At 41.4% G+C, this 19,120-nt stretch overlaps 1 protein-coding gene across 5 annotated transcripts in view; it reads right to left on the bottom strand.

Moving 5' to 3' along the window:
• The window catches only part of FAM13A (family with sequence similarity 13 member A), a 115,026-nt gene extending 99,873 nt beyond the window's left edge, over positions 1-15,153 (bottom strand). For 3 of the 5 annotated variants that reach the window (XM_079305781.1, XM_079305784.1, XM_079305785.1), the window contains exons 1-4: positions 15,044-15,153; positions 12,365-12,554; positions 9,638-9,847; positions 1,153-1,339 (exon numbers count right to left, since the gene is read on the bottom strand). In XM_079305781.1, coding sequence (XP_079161907.1) covers positions 1,153-1,339; positions 9,638-9,847; positions 12,365-12,554; positions 15,044-15,070 — 614 coding nt within the window. In that variant the 5' untranslated portion in view covers positions 15,071-15,153. Of the gene's footprint in view, positions 1-1,152; positions 1,340-9,637; positions 9,848-12,364; positions 12,555-15,043 lie in introns of those variants that run through there. The other 2 variants (XM_079305783.1, XM_079305786.1) reach the window with 2 other exon arrangements.
• Positions 15,154-19,120: the final 3,967 nt, after the last annotated feature.

Raw genomic sequence — 19,120 nt, 5'->3', positions numbered from 1 at the left:
TCACTAGGACAAGCTTTAGTTGAATAGTCTCTGTATGTTCTCTCCCTAATCAATGAACAAAGATATGCTCCTTAAAAGGACAGCAGTCAACATCTATCCCAAGTATGTGAAACTGTCTCAATATATTATAGGAACCTAAATGCTATTTTCTCTCTTTAAAGAAATGTACTTCTTTCTGAAAGGAAGCTCAGGTGGACAGATTAAATTAATGGCTTCAGGAGACTAAGTTTTACCAGACAACTGAGTATTAGTCCAGAGTGATATTTTACAAAGATCAATACAAATGCAACAGTGATACAAGGAACCCACTTGCCTCTTCCTGATGATACCACACATCTTTCAAGACTGATGACTGAACTAAACTGCTTAGGAGTCTCCCATGTCCAAGATCTTGGATGCCAGCCAGTGGGTTCACTGCAGAGGTGAAGCAGAGTGATGCACTTCACTGCATCACTGCAGTGACAGAAACCTTCTCACTCAAGAGTGTTCTTGCACCTGGAAATAATAGTTCTGACTACTTCTGCAAGTTCCACCAGCACATAAAACACATCTTCAGCACAAGCACCCAAGAACTGCATCCAGTGAAAGAACCCAGTAAAACTGTCAAGTCCAGTAAGGAGTCTTAAGAGACCAGTGGATCCCCACAAGCTCCAAATCAATTTCTGAATACACTAGGCCAGAGAGCCCAAAAACATCAGCATCTGAGGGCAGACACCAGATCACATGGCCAAACATGCAGACAGTATGCAGTATTCATCACTAGAAATTATACAGCATCTGAGTGCTCCATTGGAGTCCCTTTCCACCAAGGATCTTTTGTCAAAGCCCTTTGGAGAGAAGCACTCAATATCAAATGACAGCAAAGGAAGAAACCTGTATGAACAGAAGCCTCCTTGCACTGACAGTCTGAAGGCCCTTCACTGTTATACTTCTCCTCTGCTACCAAAGCAGCAATACAAAACTGATTAACAGTTTAGCAAACAGCAAGAGGAAATGGGAGAGCAACTCCACTTCCATTTGACTCAAAACACATCTTTAACACTGAAGCCCTAGTCACTGCCTCAATCTGATCACCCTGACAAATCAGATTTCTGACATCTACATTTCTGGCCACCTGCCAGCAAACAGGGAAAAATAAGAAGCCCAACTTACTGAAAGCAGTTTGGTCCAAATACAGTGGCAAGACTGCACAGGTTCATCCTGTTCTCTACATGATGTTCAGCAACCTTTATCAGGAACTGGCACAGGTACTTCAGCAGGCAGTAATGAGCATCAGGCAGTTCTTTAAGGAGCTCTTTCAAGTAACTTTCCTTCTGTGTGTCATTTCTAGAAACATCTTCTAGGAAAAAGAAGAAAAAACATATGTATATGGTTTTCTTCATTGCTGCCAACTTAATTACATGGGTGAGCAAGCAGTGGGACCTAAATTTACTCCTGCTTCTGCTTAGAGATACACATATACTGTTTTCCTCAGGGAACGAGTGTGTTTCTCACCCTGGTCACCAAGGGCACCATTTCATTCTTACCTTTATGCTGTAACCTTTTTCCTGAGCAGATTGAGCAGTTACAACAGTCAGCTAAGAGCTTTAGAGCTTGTTTATCCCCACCTGGCACAGATAAATCTGCTTTAACTCCCTCTCTACCAAATCTTCAGATTCCATGCTCCTTCTGGATGTCATCCCTACTTCCCAAACCCTTCCCAAACTATTAGTTTCCCTTCCTATGAAAACCTTGAAAAATAATAAAGTAAGAATGGTAAAACAAAAAGTCTCCTGAAATGCAAAGTGTTATAACAGCACTACAATACCTTCTGTGGGTGACAACTCTGCTACATAATCAGGAAGGAGTCTCCCTAATGGCAAACAGACTGTTCTGGGCACTGCCACACTCCAAAATGAATCAAAATATGGCCCCATGTTAGAGAGCAGACTTGTTATACTGTACAATCTTCTAGAATTTAGGTATGGATAAAAGTTTTTCCATATTGAACTGAGTCACATCCAAGTATTAAAGTAAAAATGGCATGAACTTGACATGATGTTTCACAGATGTTTATACAGACCCAGGTGGTGAACACAAGCTTGGTCTCACACACTGCTCCTGCTTAATTGTGTCCTGCTGCTGGAATTGAATTCACGTGCAAATTTTTTTGCTCCCCTCCTCCATCCCAAAAAACCTTCAAAAAGTGATTTATACCCACCAAAATCTTGAGTTTACATGTCAGTAAAAGCAAAGTTTTGAAAACAAGTCAATATTGCTTTCCCTTTATACCAAAACAAGATGCATTAGTCCTTGCAAATATTAATTTCTCCTCTCCATGAAAGTGTAATGTTACTGAAACTTTCACATTTGCATGAAAACCCCAAGGACTCTGAAAAATCATTTTCAGACAGAAGACCCCATGCCTTGAAGGTTTTCTGCACTGATCTAATTATAAGCAGTGTCCATTAGCATGAGGCCATCTGTGCATTTCTAGTACTTTTCTCTTTATTTATCAGCTTTATGGGTTGCTGGTGCTGCTCTGCTGTATGCCCAGCTACCAGCATGCAGAGAAGACTGACAGAAAAACATCACACAGATTGTGTTCCAAGAAAAAAAGAACATTTTACATTTGCTCCACTTTTTTTTAGAGAGAAAAAAGGAGGGGAAACAAAAACTTTTTGAATACTATTTAATGTATGTATAAAGACTTCAGAAGCCTCATCTTTTTTTTATTACCTTTTATTTCCCAGAAATATTCCAGAGCTGGGCTGAAGAGTGTTTTAGTAGAGTGCTTTGAAAAGTGGTTAGCTGTGAAAATTAGCAGTTTCTATAAAAATATTTGAAAGTGACTCCTGAGAACTCAGCCACTGAGTTCTAATATTATTTCTGCTTTACAATCAGACTTTTTTTTTTTTTTTTTTTTTTTTTTTGCTAATGAACAGGATTTATCCTGCAAATAGTTTGGCAAATAAATGAGATTTTTTATATACTTATTTGCCACTTGATACAGTTGAAACTTGAGGGATTTCATCTGCTTCCATGCTTTGGATTCCTGCATTACCTGACATGCCTAACACTGTACCTGGCAAGAAAGCTATTTTAAGCTTTATCTGTATGGTGAAATCACTTTTATGTGCCTGTTTTGGTACCACAGACTCAGTATTACTTATTTAATCACAGCAGACCAAAGTTTAAAATTTAAATTACAGGACCAAGCATTTTAACCCACTGATTAATTATATCCTTTTCTTCTACAGATAAGAAATCAGCTCCTTTAGAAAAGTCAAATATCAAATATGCATGAAGCAGATGAGAAAAAAAAAATTATTTGCTTGCTTATCACAAGCTTTTTACAGTTAGAGAGAGGAAAAAACAATCATGACTTTGCTACTAGCAATCAGCTTGGCAACAGCAAGAAACCTGATCTTTTATTGCAGCAAAATTCCAGGAGGCTTCTGAAGGCTGAATTAAATGGAATAGCAATAAGGAATTTCAGTGCATTTGTATTTGCACTGATCAAAGTGGACTGTACAGTCTCTGACTTGATTACTAATTATCTTGTCATGAAGCTTAAAAGTAAACAAAACACAACTAATTTCCATGTAGCCAAAACATTAAAATTCAGCTCCTAACATACTTTTCTTTAGATAACAAAGTAACTAGCACAGTGTTTTGTACTACAAATTGCTTGCAGTAATGATAAGGAAAGCTAAAGCTATCTCTCAGAAAAAATATACTTCTTCCATCACCATCACACTGTCATCTAATTAGGGATTGCCCTTGATAACTAATTGCCTCTCTAAGTCTTCCCCTGGGACTTTAGACTGATGGATACTTTTTCATTTACTGGAGGAATTTCCATCCCTTCCAAACTAGCAACATGCTAATAGCCAGCCACCACAAAACATTTTCAATACAGGTTTGCACTCTGACAACAAAGCTATTGGGTCCTGTGGCCTTACTATTTTCTGGGTAGGATGCCCCTGTTCATTAATCATGATGTTTTATGAGGTGTGAACTAACATCAAAAATGTTACTGCTGATTACAGCCAAACCTTTGTTCATTTCTGTATTTTCAAGAACAGATACCACACCATGATCATGAGAAACTACCCTAACTGAAGGATGTAGAGACACTGAGTAACATGAGGCAGCAAACCTCATTTATTGATTATTATTCCTCATTATTATTTCTTCTCCTTGTGAAATCTAAAAGAAAATAGGGGATTGCTCTCTCTCCTCCTTCTCCAGTGAAAAGACAATGGAAGGAATTCAAGTTTTTCTTACAAAAGCATCCAAAAATTAAAAGTAATTTGTTGATTATTCTGCTGATGACATTTCACAGATTTCAGTTTTATTTTTAAAAATCCCTTTTATAATTAGTGGTGAATCTAGACAGTGACATGCATACACAGTATTCCATGCACTTTCTGCAGTTTTCAAGTCTACGACTGCTATCCATGACAATTTCTTCAAATACAACAGCTTTACAACTTATTAGAGAGCAAAGCCAGTCTTCAGTCCGAACAACAACTCATTCTTTGGAGTATTTCTCCTCCTTTTCAGTTTGTTTCAAAGTCAGTCATTAAGATTTACTGAGCTGGTAGTGATTATCAGAAAAATATCAGAGCATCAGAGTGGTTTATACTATTCATGATTTTCAAGCATAGCATATCCAGTTCTTTTGAAAATTGTGCCAATGGGAAAGGAGGAAAATAAGAATGAAAGATAAGAGGAAGGCATACAAAGGCATTCAACTTTTTATTTTGGGAGCCTTCCAAAAGCCATGTGCAAGAGAGAGCATCTCAGCCAAGGCCTGCAAGAGAAGCTTAGCTAGATGTGCAGTCAGGAAGGGCTTGAAACCAAGAATGAAGAGGGGACTGGGCTGAGAAAGGGAACAGAACCAGCAGCCTCAGGCTATGTCTAGGCTCAGCAGCCAGAGGACACAAAACACAGAGGACCAGGGAAGCCAGAAAGGGCAGCTGGCACCTCAAAGCTGAACTAGGGACTCATTACTTAGGAAGGAGTCAAGGAGACGAGTGAAAAGGACAGGCAGTCTCTCAAAAAATGTTAATTAACTAGAAACAGGAGTCTCAACAGTGTAGGAGGTACAGACACATTTGTGAGGGTGTTTTCAGTCTCATTTTATTTCAGCATACACCTACAGCTCACAATAAGAGGGACATATTTTCCAATACCTCATGCTATTTCTGAACATATTGAGTCTCTGATATACTAGAGACACAATCTAATTCCCCAATTCATTTCTGTTCATGTTATTCCTTCATGCTGCCTGAACTTCACTGAAGATATGGAGCTCCTATGAACAGGTGTGTGCAATTGTTTTGCTCAAGTCTCAAATGGTTTGACCCCAAACAAGTCCAGTGTGGAAGCACTGAAGCCACATTATGATAGTGCCCCAGCCAATTATCTGTGCTGTGAGGTGAGGAAGAGAGGCTATTGCTCAGTGTCATGCTACCACTGCATAGCTCCCAGCTGCCTTGCATGCTACCAGACTGGAGGGCAGAGAGAAAAGCCTGCATCTGTCAGCAGCTCTCCATGTGCCCTGGGAAGATGATCCTTGGCAGAGGCAGCAGGTTGTGCATTGCAGTTACCATGGCACCTACAGGGCTGCAGGAGGAATTAAAGCATTTTTTTCCACCTCCACAATCTATGGGAAGTGGGACTCCAGTCTCTTCCTGCCAAGAAACAATCTGCTACAGACACCATCCTTCAGATGTGATCCTGCCCCAGAGAGAAAAAAAACCCAAAACAATCATGCCTTGCTGGCATCAGGAGCAGAAATGTTATAAGCCCTCCTCATAAGAAGGCTGTTGTTACAATCCAGCTTGAGACACCTCACTCTCTATTATTACTGCACTTTGCAGCACTTATTTATCCTTCATTCCAACATACTGGAGGAAGAGCACACTTCTTCAACTCTGGTGAGTATCATCTGCATAAAAATCCAATTCCAAGAGTTTTCACTGCATAACGAATGTCATCATAATATGGAAAACAGAAGTTATTACTCTAGCTTGGAAACAGCCCTGATTACACTAAAATGACAATAAAAGCCAAAGGAAAAGGTTAAAATCATGTCAGAAAGTCCTGAAGAATCCCAGATATCTAATGAATTAGATTTGGTGCACTGCTGGTTACCACAATTAAAAGGTCAGCTCTCATCTATTCATTTTCACAGTCACTGTTCAGATGGAAATTTGACCTCCAAAATCCCCCAACACAAGCTGTATTTTTGGTTCTGCTTGTTCATGTAACTCAAACAGCTGCTGGCTACTAAGTGTTCTGTAAACTGACCTGTTGCTCTGGAAGGGAGCTGCTCCTTCCCTTCCACTGCCACCCATCCCTCTCCCTGAAAAAGGCAAGGCTGTTCACAGGCACCAGACAAAATCATGCCAGCCATCACAGGCTGTGAGCAGAAGGAGGTGTGTGAAACAGAACTCACATCTTGTGGCTGGTCCACAGAAAAAATATAAATTCTATAGGATGGAGCAATGTCAAGAAGCTAGAGTGATGAAATAGCATTAAACTTAATTAGATTAAGAGAGGAAGTCAGAGATAGCATTTCACTGTACCTCCACTGGAGGAGGGAACAAAACAACAACAAAAAAGAAATTTACGGTACAGTAGCTCTTTGTCTTGATGAAAGCAAGTGACCTGTGAAAGGGGTAAGAGCTGTATGTACAGTTCCTAGTATGTACAGATGTCTTAGAGCCAGTGATCATGATACAGAAGATAAGGACTGAAAAGCCAGAGGGAATAAACAAGCTCAGGCAGGGATTGCTGTAGGGGAGCTGCTAGTTTCTGGCTGAGGTTTCTCCAAGTACAGCCCATATTGCACGGGTGGGAACTGCTCTGCAGTGAAGCCTCAGTCACAAAAAGAGATTGTGATGGACATTTTTTAGTGCAGAACTCCCTGTAAGGAGCAGCCTTTATTTGTGAGGCACTGTGAGGAGTCTGGCCAACACCAAGGTCACTATCAGTGTGTCCCTGGCCTGTGCTTGCCATGCACATCCCTGATCAACATCAGTACAGAGGGAGGCCCTTCCCAGCTCCCAATGCCACTGTCCTTCTCCAAGGGCACAGAGAGAATGCCAGGACACACCACAATCCACTACACCATGTTTTATGGAACTGCATAGCCTTAGCATTACACTGAATATTTATATAAACAAAAGCACTTTAGGAGCTGAGGGCAGTATGTAGAGCTCTGTTTCACACAACACTGCACAGGCTGCAGACAGCAATGCCAAACCAGCTGCATGCACCTCCTGAACACCAACAGGACAGCTTCTCTCTTTCATAATAAGGCAGATTATTTCTCTTTGATTTGGTAACAAATTCAATAGCTGGAATTGAAAAGGGTTACAGCTACATGCAAAATTTGTAATTTTCAGTCCAGCTTTCCATTTTTATAGTAAGTGAAGTAACTATGTGTTCTTCTCAGGCTAAGATCTCAGCTCACTTAGAAAATGCTGATAACAATCCCTAAAAATACACCAAAAGAAATCTAACATAATCCTAGAAAAACATTTCCCATGCAAAGCTTCAACAGGAGGGAACAGAGAGGTTGTGACAGAGCTTGTATTTGCCTTCACTGCAGACATGTCGTAAAGTGGCTCCAGATTCAAAGTTATTTTTTAATAACCTGTTGACTCAGAAACAGTTTGACCTACTCTCTTCACAATTTACAAAATGAACACCCAGGCACTGTCCTAGTACCATTTTGCAACCAATACCCTTGCACATACTTTGATAGGTGAACAGATAACTCCTGCAATCCTACACAGCTGGTTGATCATTTAACTGCAAGCAAATGCCCACCCACCACCTAAGCTGATCTGAACACGATGAAAATCACAGCGGCTTTCATAACTACTCATTTATACTGTATTTTCTAGGGTGTGAAAAACTCTTCAGGTTTTCTTCAAAATTTACAAAACCCTTCCCCTTGCCACAACAGCCAACTGGCGTTTTTCAAATAAGAGGTTTTTTTCCCTAATCAAAACTATAATGGCACTTAGCTTGATCTTATTGTGAAATACAGGCAAACTCAGCTATGAAGACACGTCATAGTTGGATGGATTTTTGCAGAACTAGGTTTATAGGTTACACCAGTAACTTTATTTGGAAACAAGAAAGTTTGGTGAGTAAATCTGCTAAGTAATGGTATCCGTGTCATTTCCCTAGAAAGTACTGGGGGGATTTTGCCTTTCTTGTGGGAGAGAGAACAAATTAACCTTTCCACAAACACCACAAACAGTAGTGCTCACAAAGGACATGAGTAGTTCCTGGTACAATACACCAATATGACCTTTGTGGGGGCAGAGATTTGGAACAGCAAAGGTGTGACTTATTTATTATTCACTTACACTTAAGCTGTCATTTATAAGAACATAATTAAATGCAGCTCATGAGCTAGACCTGGTGAAATCTGAAAGTCCCCAAAGAAAGCACAGCAATGACCAGAAAAAAGGGACTTTCTAAAACCAAGCACCTTCCTACACAACACTTCCTGAACCCTATCCTTGTGCATCAGACAACTTTACTAAATAGGGAAGGTATTTTAAACAGTCTACATACAACCTACAGCTGAAATGTCTGCACTCAATGTAAAGCACAAAGCTCTCCTCCAGTGCACCATAAACACTCTCTAAAGCCCAAAAAAACAAAAGAAAGAAAGAAAACACATGGTACTATTCTCACTCTTCTTGGAAATAGCTAAACCTCCTTTCCACTGATGGCAAGAAAAGTGGGAGACCTCAAGACAAGAGTGTGAGAACTTTGCCCCATCTTCCACTAGGGATGCATGTCAGAGAGCATGTTCCTCCTGTGCATTCTCCAGTAACTTTACCCACTCACCTTGCAGCTGCTGAGGAAAACATAAAGAAGTGTTGACTGCCTGCAGCAAGAGAGATGAACTGTCAGTGACCCACACAGTAAAGGAACAGGGCCAACCACCACTTATTCCACCTACCAGCACCAGAGATTGTCAGATACAGATGAATTAGATTGAAACTTGCATAACTCTATTTAAAATGATTTTTCAACTTTCCACAGCAGAAGTGGTGCCCTTTCCTATGGCTGATCCACCACCTGAAGGTGGATGAGGGGGCATGAATTAAAGAAAAAAAGAAATCTTCTAGGTTGTGTGCTATGACAGGGAATAAAACATAAGGTCTGCTGTTACTTGGAAACTGTTTTTATTTTTTTTTTGATGGACAATCACATTAGTCTGTGAGAAGCAGAAACTTTGGCAATGTATGCTTTTGGTCCAATCTGACCAGTGGATGAAGGTCTTAACTTCTCAGAGCCCATTACAACAAAACTGCCAGAAACCACCCCAGCAAACCAAAGTAAATCCATGTCCTAAAGAGAATGCAATTATTGTCTACAAGCATACCCAAATAAACCAGCTGATCATTTCACTTTTTATTCAGCAGAGCAGAAAATCACAAATAGTTCAGATTTTACCAAATATATGAGAAATATTTTTCTGCCTCTTGTAACAGAACTGCACATCTGGGACCAGGTAAGAGCTGAAGCCAAAGGAAATGAGGAACAAAGTAAGCAAACTAAGAAACCAGTTATCCAGAAAGTGCACTGAAGGATGAAGACTCTACCTCCCACTTACCCTGGTAAAGCTGAATGAACCTGGGATATAAGGCAGATGTGATAATGCCATCTGGCAACTCTCTCAAAAACAGTTTCAGTAGACTGGCTGCTGAGTACACATCAGCTTCTCTAACGAGCTCCACCTCTTCCCCACGCTCGTACTGCAGACGCAGCTGCTCCACCATTTTCATGCTGCCATTCACCCTGAAGAGACCTTCCTGGGTCATACCTGGAATTATACATTGATTTAAGATTGAGCTGAACCACCAGTGACATGATGAAACATATTCTAGTTGAGTAACATACATGTAGTAATATAAATGAGGGCAATTAATACATCACAATATTAAAAAAAAAAATACTACTCACACCACAAGAAATCAACTGAGACAGCCACATTTTCCACTGGTATATCTCAACAGAAAAGGATCTACAAAGGGCTCTACAAAACACTTCTGTTGTTTCTTTTTTGCAAGTAGCCCATTACCTTGAGCAGGACTGTCATACACATGACTACTTCCAGCTTCATGATCCAGGACAACAGGTTCCTACCCACGACCATCATGATGCAAAACCATCTGAATATGTGCTGAGTGCAGCAGTAACTCCATAGGGAGTTCTGCAACTTTATGGTAGCAGGAAATCTCAAAGAGCAAATAATGTATCTTGGACAGCACAAAGCCCAAAGTATTTAATGATGAAAAAGCTCTACAGGCCAGACACCCCACACAGTAAAGGAGATGTACAAAAAAAGAAGCTTCAACAGAGGAGTCAGACTAATCACACTAAATTGAACAGCACTTTCTAGGCATTTGTAAAGCTTCAAAATCTTCTGTGAAGACCCTAAAACTGACCTCTGTAAATTACTTTTTCTCTAAAACATTTCCACTGCAAAAATTCTGCCTTTCTAATACTATCTATAGACCTGCTTGCTCTCCCTCAGAAGCATAACACTAAGAGGATTGGAATGTGTATTGTTTTCATCAGTTCAGACTAGACATCAAGGAACTGCAATCTGACAGAATGCTTCCACTCCAAGAAATCAATTCTGAGGCAGCAGAGTCTGTAGAGAAAAATAATCTCTTTTATTGGACCAGAAGACAAACTGCTGTAATAAGGGGAAAAATGGACAAGCATTCAAACATTTTACTTGACTAATATGAGATACTGCTGGCAGAGCTTGTGCTCCTGCATTCACAACAAAATGCATTCTCATGTGACATGCTGTGCTGCCATCTCGAGGGCAGAAAACACCTCATCTCAATAAAGATTTTCAGTTTTGCAGCACTCGTGAGCAAAGGCCACAGCTCCCAGACAGATCAAACTTCCTTCCCTCTCTCCCACTCATTTATGGAAACAAAGAGAGGCTAGAACATCCTGAAAACAGTAATTAGAAACTACTAAATATAGCACAGGGAAATTTGACTTCATCTATAAATTCAGAAATAGGCAGCTTAATGCAAACTTAGTTTAAGGATGTAGCTACCCAACAGTCAGCCTGGGTGTCTGTGCCCTTGTTAAAAATGCCTTCACAGTTAACTTCACCATTAATTCACAAAACAAACCTTACACAAACACAGGACACCCATCTTAACAACTTTCCATATAAGAGGCTATCTCTGAGATCTTGCTTGCATTTTTCAGAAAATGAATGGCCTTTATCTCTATCAGGGCCAGATAATCAACTTGGCATTCAGAAGCCCAGCTAATCTTGCTGCAGAATAGAAAACTTGGCTTATTTAGTCCATATTTGGGAGACACTGTCGTGTGGGATTCCAATCTTTTTATGGAACACAGAGCACAGCCCACAACTTGCAGTCAAGAGTGTCTGTCAGTTTCTGGTTTTGATTAAACCCTAAACGATGGAAAGCTTTTTCCATTCTTTCTATTCCAATGTCCTAGCAGGCCACTTCAAGGCAGGCTGAAATAGATAAAGCAAGATGCTGCTGTGTAAAGGTAGGATCATGTTTTAAATTTGCACTGTACCTTAATCCAAGGTAATTTTCAAGCCATGTTTGCATCTATGAGCTTCTGAGGATCTATCAAGATACGGTCATAGAATCTAAGCCTCTACAATTGGATTATCATTACTGAGTAGCTAAAAGAAAAACCTTAAGGTAAAACCAGATGCAGCTCCTTAGAAGATGGAATTACCACTACAAAATCTTTTCTATTGCTGATCAAATACCATACAAGACATCTGTGCACCAGTGGTGCTCTAGGTTTCTGAAATGACATGTATTTCAACAATAGGAACTAAAGTCTCATTAAATGAATGCAAAGAGAAGCTAAGAATTGAACACCTCCTTCCTTGAGGGGATGAATAATAACTGGAATATATCTGAAAACCTGGAAGAACTTGTGTTCCTTTTCAGTAATATTCTCTGATGGGATGTGTGTGTATGTGTGTGTGTGTGCCTGTGACTATCTCTATACAGAAAAAGTGTTAAAGACAAATGTTTTGCAACTGGAAGATGACACAAACCTGCACAAATGGAATACATTCCATTTATAAACTGAACAGCTTGTTTATGAATATGCTGCTACCTAATACTGTAGTTCACCTTTATAAACATACTAAGAGGAAAGTTCAGCATCAAGGCAAAAAAAAAAAAAAAAGAAACAAACCATATACAGTAATATTCTTTGTCTGTGGTTCATGCCACAAAAAAAACCCCACACTGCTCCCTTTGAAGAGTCTTACATAAAGAGTGCTACTAAGGAGAAGTGACTCCCCTAAGCTTACCATGCTGGGTGAGGTACTCCACAATATTCCACACGACTATCGGGATTCCATTTCTGCTCAGTCCCTGCTGCTGGAGCTCCACAAGACTCACACCAAACACCTTTGGACAGGTCGTGTCCCTCTGCTTGTTCAGTGGAAGCACAGCCACCTTTCTCATATCCTCCTTCAACCTCACGGCCGATTTGCTTTGCTTAAAGGGGGGAAAAAGACATGATGAGTCACATTTGCTGCAGAAGGTTGTGTGCTCACAACACAAGCACATCTATCAAAACTGGCTTTTATGCTCCAGAATAAGGGTTTGGCTCCATTTGTTTTAATCCATAGGAAAAAAACTCTGTGAAGCAGGAAAGTAAAAATTAACAGAGAAAACACTAGAAGAGGAACAAGGATGTAGGTAAGGGGGAAAGACAGACTTTTGTGGACAAGTTTGTTACTAGAATAACAAGTAACTGTAAGCAGGAGACTGCTGTTGTTAATTCATGAAAATCATATGGGTTACAAACACAAACAATCCCAATACACCAGCAGTAGCTCAGTCTCCCTGACTGCCTGCCAGGGCAGTCCTCTCTGGAGGAGGCTCACCACACTCTTCTTCCAAATACTGTTTCCTAGGGATTCATCGTGGCCACTGTCAGGTGAGATGGATCCTTATGAAAGATTTTCTGTTATGTTCAGTATCTGCTAAGTCTGAAATGTAATTACTGAGGTTTTAAGGCTAGAAAGGGACTATGTAATCTAATCACACATAACAACAGGGGTGGAAAACCCACTGCACAATAACACCTTGATCCCACAGGGTCTTCTGGAGGCACAACATTCCCACAAGTTTTGAGTTGCAGTGACAGAGAAACCATGGGAGGATAGTAAATAAAACCCAGGGGAATAAAATAATACATAATTAATTTGTAGGACTGATAGATAGAAATCTTAATCAGCCTACAGGATGCACATTTGGGAAAACAGTTCAAGGCAGAGCAGCAGCATCACCCACCACAGCTGCAATCACACTGCAGGAACTGGGAGTCACTGCTACCACAGAGCTCAATCTCTTCGTTTAAGAAGCCAACCACTGGCATGGTGCTTAAAAAGAAACTTATTCCTACTGTGTTTCATCAATAAACTGGTAGTAAAAACTGTACACATGCAAAATACTGTATAGTAACACAAAAAAGTGCTCAGACTCTTGGCTAAGTCTTGACATTTTACTGTGTTGATGGATTTCATCACGGCATACATATTTTATTTTATTTTAAACAAGCCTTTAAAATCTCTTCACTTGAGACACAATATTTTTACTGCAGTCTGTAAGCAACATGAGCATCTGCTACGTTGCTATTAAGCATGACTGTCCTTTCAGATATAAAATGATCTGGCAGTTCACTCACTTGGCTGTGCTTTTCCCATTAAACAGTTATTTGAAGCATATGTGTGCTCTGCAGTCCCAGGTCCCACACAACACCCGTGTGATATTTACAAAAGATGTTCTTTACATAAACATCAAAAGTATGTTTTATTATTTGTGAAACAAAACCACAATATTGCATTATTGTGACCATCTTATAAATATTTACAATGAACAGTAGATACACCATTGTTTGGACTAAAATTTGACTAACATTAAAATACCACACCTCGTTTAAAAAGACACGTTCCCACCCAGGATTCAATGAATAATAAACAATATTTATTCCAGGCAGAGACATGACAAGGGACAAATCATGTAGACTAGGTTAAATTCAGAGGACAGTAAAAATCCTTTGAGCAGTTTCTGAGCAGCTGTGATGCTCAGGGAGCTTTTCCAATTAAGGACTTCAATTAGCCTCACAGTCTTGCTCACTTACAGGTTTCCAGCCTGTTTCAACATTTGAAAACCTGAGTCACCGAGTTGGATTTACTTGGGGAAACGCACTATTTAAATCTGCATGAGAAGCGACAGACATTTGCCATGTCTACAGAAACAAGAGGAAATTTTTGACCTTGTTTCAGGATCTGAAGAGGCTGCGCTAACTAGGAACAAAAACTTACGTGGTTATCCAAAATACACATCTAACCAAAATCAAAATAAAGCCTGAAAACAGCTCTGAAACAAAGAGGTCAGTGTTATGTTGCCTTATAGGTGGAAGATCTGACTTTACCCAGGGAAAAAGTGTCCAAGTACTAATGCCACTGTTGCTGATTTTCAAGACTGGGAAAGGAACTTAATCATCTCTGCACGATGCCGCCAAAAAGTGCCGCCCAGACACTTGGGAAAGGAAAAAAAAAAAGCTATTTATATGTCACAGGGACGCACTTTTACAGCTCATCCAACAACTTTAACGCGGCGAGCAGCGCAGTTGCTCTCTGGGTTAAAAAAAAAAAAAAAAAAAAAAAAAAAAAAAAAAAGAGGGAAGAGGAGGAGGGGGGAGGATAAACTCAAAGAAAACAGTCTGGATGCCGAGCGGGGAGAAGGAGAAAGAAAAGGAAAGAAGAGAGAAGGAGAGAAAAGATGGGCAGCGCTCGGGACGAGGAGAATGCGCCGGGCCCGGACCCGCCTCCCGTGCCCGGCCCGGCGCGGGACCCCGGCGGAGGGCGGCAGGAGAAGGAGCAGAAAGAGCAGGAGGAGGCTGCCCCAGCCGCTCCCGGCCGCGCTCCGCCGGCAGCGCCGCCCCGCTCCCGCTCCCGCCGCCAGCCCCTACTCACGCGCACGGCCAGCGCCCCGGCCCCCATGCCGGCTGCCGCTCCGCCCCGGCCGCCCGCCCCCGCGGCTCCCGGCGGGCCCCGAGGTGCCGCCCGCCGCCCCGGCCCGCCCCGCGCCGCGCGGGGGGAGCGCCCCGAGCTCTGCCTCCCCAGCCTGCCCGGGCGGAGCGCGGGCCCCGCGGCTGCACCGAGTGGCTCTCCGGGGCTCGGGCAGAGCCGCTGAGCCCGGTAACGTTACTGGGCAGCGGGGGAACCGCGGCCGCGCCCGCCCCGAGGAGCCGGGCACGGGCCGAGCGCAGCTCTGAGCCGCGGCACCCCCCGGCCCCAGTCTGGAAAGTGTGAAGCCGCCCAAGCTTATGGCTTTCCATCCAGGGATATGTTGGTGAAATAGACAAAGGTTAAAGCGGGAAGTGGAGGGGAGGACACTCCGCACAGCTAGCGGCTGCCAGCCGTCACGGTGTGTGTTTCCGAGTGTATTTCTGCCCTTCTACCGGTCACTGCCGCCCAGAAGCAGTGTTTGCCCTAGAAATTCAAATTAGGCTTCAAACCAGAACTGGGGAGTTGTGGCGTTTGACGTTTCTTGTGGGAGAAAAGCAGAACGCACACGTGGATATTTCTGTATCTGTCAGATGCTAGCACCGCTCAGCAGGGCCTGAGTACCAGGGTGGGAGGGATGCTCTTTGGAAAGTGCCTCTCAGGAATACTTGACTCTGGCACAGGGACAAAAGGAAGTCTAGCCAAGTAGAGAAAAGGAGAGGAAGAAGAGCATTTTCTTTCATGTTCAGTTTCTGTTTTCCTCTCTAAGCCACTCTAAACCAAAATTAAAACTTTCCCAGTTGGTGAGTTTACAGAAGTTAGACTTAGTTAGCATTGATGTTGTAATTTCACTTTAGGACTCTCAAAGTGAACTGATATATCATCCTCCCTCCTCTATCCCCCTCTTTACTGAAAGCCCCTAACTTACTTTTCACATGAATCACACACAGCCCTTTTCTTCTTAGTCCTAATTGCAGCTTCTCCGGGAAAACAAATGATATGCTTCAAACTGTAATCCAGAGAGGGAATGATGAGAAACTGTAACTCCTTGGAGACTGCAGTGGGGGGTGAAGAGTTCAAATATGAACCCAGAGCAGTGAACAGCAGCTATTATGGCATTAAGGCTTTCATGTTGAGAGGTAGCAGGTACTCATTCTATAAAAAGCAAGACCAGAAATCAAGCTTTAGCATATGTTTATGAGAGCCTAGTAGGTCACACTTTCTGTCAAGCCACTGGAGCACTTGGGGCTATGACAAGTCTGGTAGCTTTTCTCTGTGTAATTAAAGACCTTTTGGTACTGGCTGAAAGTCTTAGGAGAGCGGAAGGGCAGCATACTTTTTTCCTATGTGGCAGAAGAATCAAGCCCAGAGTGAAACTTCCACAATTGCCTTTGTCCCTTCCTGACTCCGCAGAGCCAACAGCCCCTGTGCAGGGCAGAGAAAGATTTACCTAAACTTTTCTTAACCCCAGTCTAGAAACAAATGGATTCCTTCCTGTACCTTCCACCCTTCTCACAGAGATGTGTTTCTATACATCCTGATCTTTTTCTCCTCCCTGCACTGAAGCACCACCCTTCAGGGTGACTAGTCAAAAACAGAGGTGTGATGAATTGGGAACAGCAGTATGTACTTCTGGTGCCACAGAAATCAGCCAGGATGCTGTGGTATTTCACTCTAGGTTGCACATTACTCAGGAATCCTTTGCTATTTTCCTGCCAAAAATTCAGGCAATCCTTAGAAAACAAAAGATCAGAAGCAGTCATGTCTATCATGGAGAAGCAGAACATTCCCCAAACCCAACAACAAAAACCACACCTCTCTATACAGCTCCCATTGTGCTATTTCATATTTTCTGGCTAAGATGTTGCATCGAGCAACTGTCTTTTCGGTTTTCTACTCTTGAGGAATGTAATGCTGCATGGACAGAATAGCTGCAGGATGAATATTTGTGCAGCTTATCATAGAATATGTCTACAGCCATGAGAGCTCAAGCCAGAGCAAGTGCATTTTGGAAGACTGGTGAGAAGTCAGTGAGACCCACAAGTTGTGTATAGCTGGCTTTTATCATAATCATGCCCACCTACTTTGGGTCACACTGTTATTTCCTGTAGTTCTCAACTATGTTGTATATTTGTGTAAGAGTAGCTCAATGGCTTTTAACATGCTTATCTTTTCAGGGCACCCAACAGAATAAATTCACTAGCTGAGATACACCTCTCCATCAGCTTCTCTCTACTTCCACATAAATGCTAAATGCTAATGTAAAAGTGTTAAATGCTAATGTAAAAGCATTGCAAAGAACAGGCTAATCATGCAATGAATCAAAAAAAGAAAAAAGTCTTTTCTTCCCTTCCACTTGTTTACAAATAAGGCATTTAACCTCAGATGTTGAAACATTCCCAGAGGGGAAAAACAGCTGGGGTAGTGTTAGAGTTCAAAGGAACTGCCTCACACCTCTTCTATGAATGATGCAATATATTGCTTTAACATGATTATTATTCATCATTTCCACAGTGACAGCATAATTCAACACCCATTTCATAAGAGCCCACATAAAAACAGGCTGCTGTGAAATAAATAATTGCTGCCAGCTTTGACCATATATTCTGTTCTCTCCTGGCTAGCTCCAGTAGCCAGCTGCAGGATGCTTGTTGTGACCTTCCAGGGCAGTCATGGGAAGGTCAGCTCAACTAAACTTGGGACATACTCTAGTGAGCAAAACCTGGCAGCTACAGGTGAGAGCAAGAAGCAAAACAATAATCCAGAAGCAGCTGGAAATTGCCAGATCAACACATGAAAGAGAGTAGGTTTAGATTAGATATTAGGAAAAACTCTTTACCGTGAGGGTGTTGAGATGCTGAAACAGATTTCTCAGAGAAGTTGTGGATACTCTATTCCTGCAAATGTTTGAGGCCAGGTTGGATGGAGCTCTGAGCAATCTAGTCAGTGAAAAGTGTCACTGCCCATGGCAGGGGTGTTGAGACTATGCAATCCTTAAGGTCTCTTCCAACCCAGGATATTCTATGAGAGATTTGTCTGTCATTGAGTAACTACTTCTCATCCAAAACGCAATGACAAGACATCTTTTCTTAGAGAAAAAAAGAAAAAAAGGCATGCAGTAAAAAGCATGTGATTCACTTCAATCAAGACATCTGTGCAAAATAAGGATGACTTTCCCCACGATGTTGTTCTTGTAAACAAATTAATAATTTTAAATATCTAAAACTAGTATTAATAAGGGGTGGTGGTGGTGGTGTTGCTTTTGTGAATGAATACATGCACTTCTCCATGAAAACCAGAAAGTGAAAGGGACTAGAAACTACCTGTTTTCCCTTCATTGTGTTGTTCAAATGAAAAAAACACCAAAATCCACTAGGCAGAACATGGAGGACAGAAAATCAAGCCAAACATGTTTGGGAGCTCTGTTATTGAAAGATGGGGCAGGGATTTATTTCACTCTCTTCCAGTATATACCCTACAGAAATGGCAGGTTGAATTTTTAATGTCTTCACATCACCTTTGCCTTTCAAGGCAGGGAAGGATGTAGAAGGAGAAATCTGATTGCAGAGTTATAATTCTAAAGTAAGAAAAATAATTGTTGTTCTTGAAACACAATTTGCAATTTTATCAAGCCTGAATAACATTGTTCTGCTGCTCAGTATTATCTTGTTATTTATGACATCCCACTTTATTTATGCAAAATTTTCTTTAGAAAAGGCAGTATTTGTTGCAGGCACTCATTACAAGTGACTTCTTTGAATGTAGAATACTCTGAATGATGAGTCATCAGAAACAGTATTGCAAAAGGAATCAGTGGTGATAAATAGGAAAAGAGGATTTATAAATAAATCACTTTTCATTGTAGGTCCACAATAAAAATACACAGTACCTACATTATGAAGTAGCATTGGGGGCAGGGCAGAGTGATTAGAGCTATTCACAAAGATATCAGTGGTCCCAAGTTGGTGATGAAAAGATGTTATCTCCTCCTAACACAGATGGTGAAAAATGGGATTTTGTGGGCTCAGGTCCCTTTTATCCTCC

The sequence above is a fragment of the Erithacus rubecula genome, assembly GCF_903797595.1.
Source record: "Erithacus rubecula genome assembly, chromosome: 5".
Taxonomy (NCBI): Eukaryota; Metazoa; Chordata; class Aves; order Passeriformes; family Muscicapidae; genus Erithacus; species Erithacus rubecula.
This window is presented reverse-complemented; position numbering and strand designations above follow the sequence as displayed.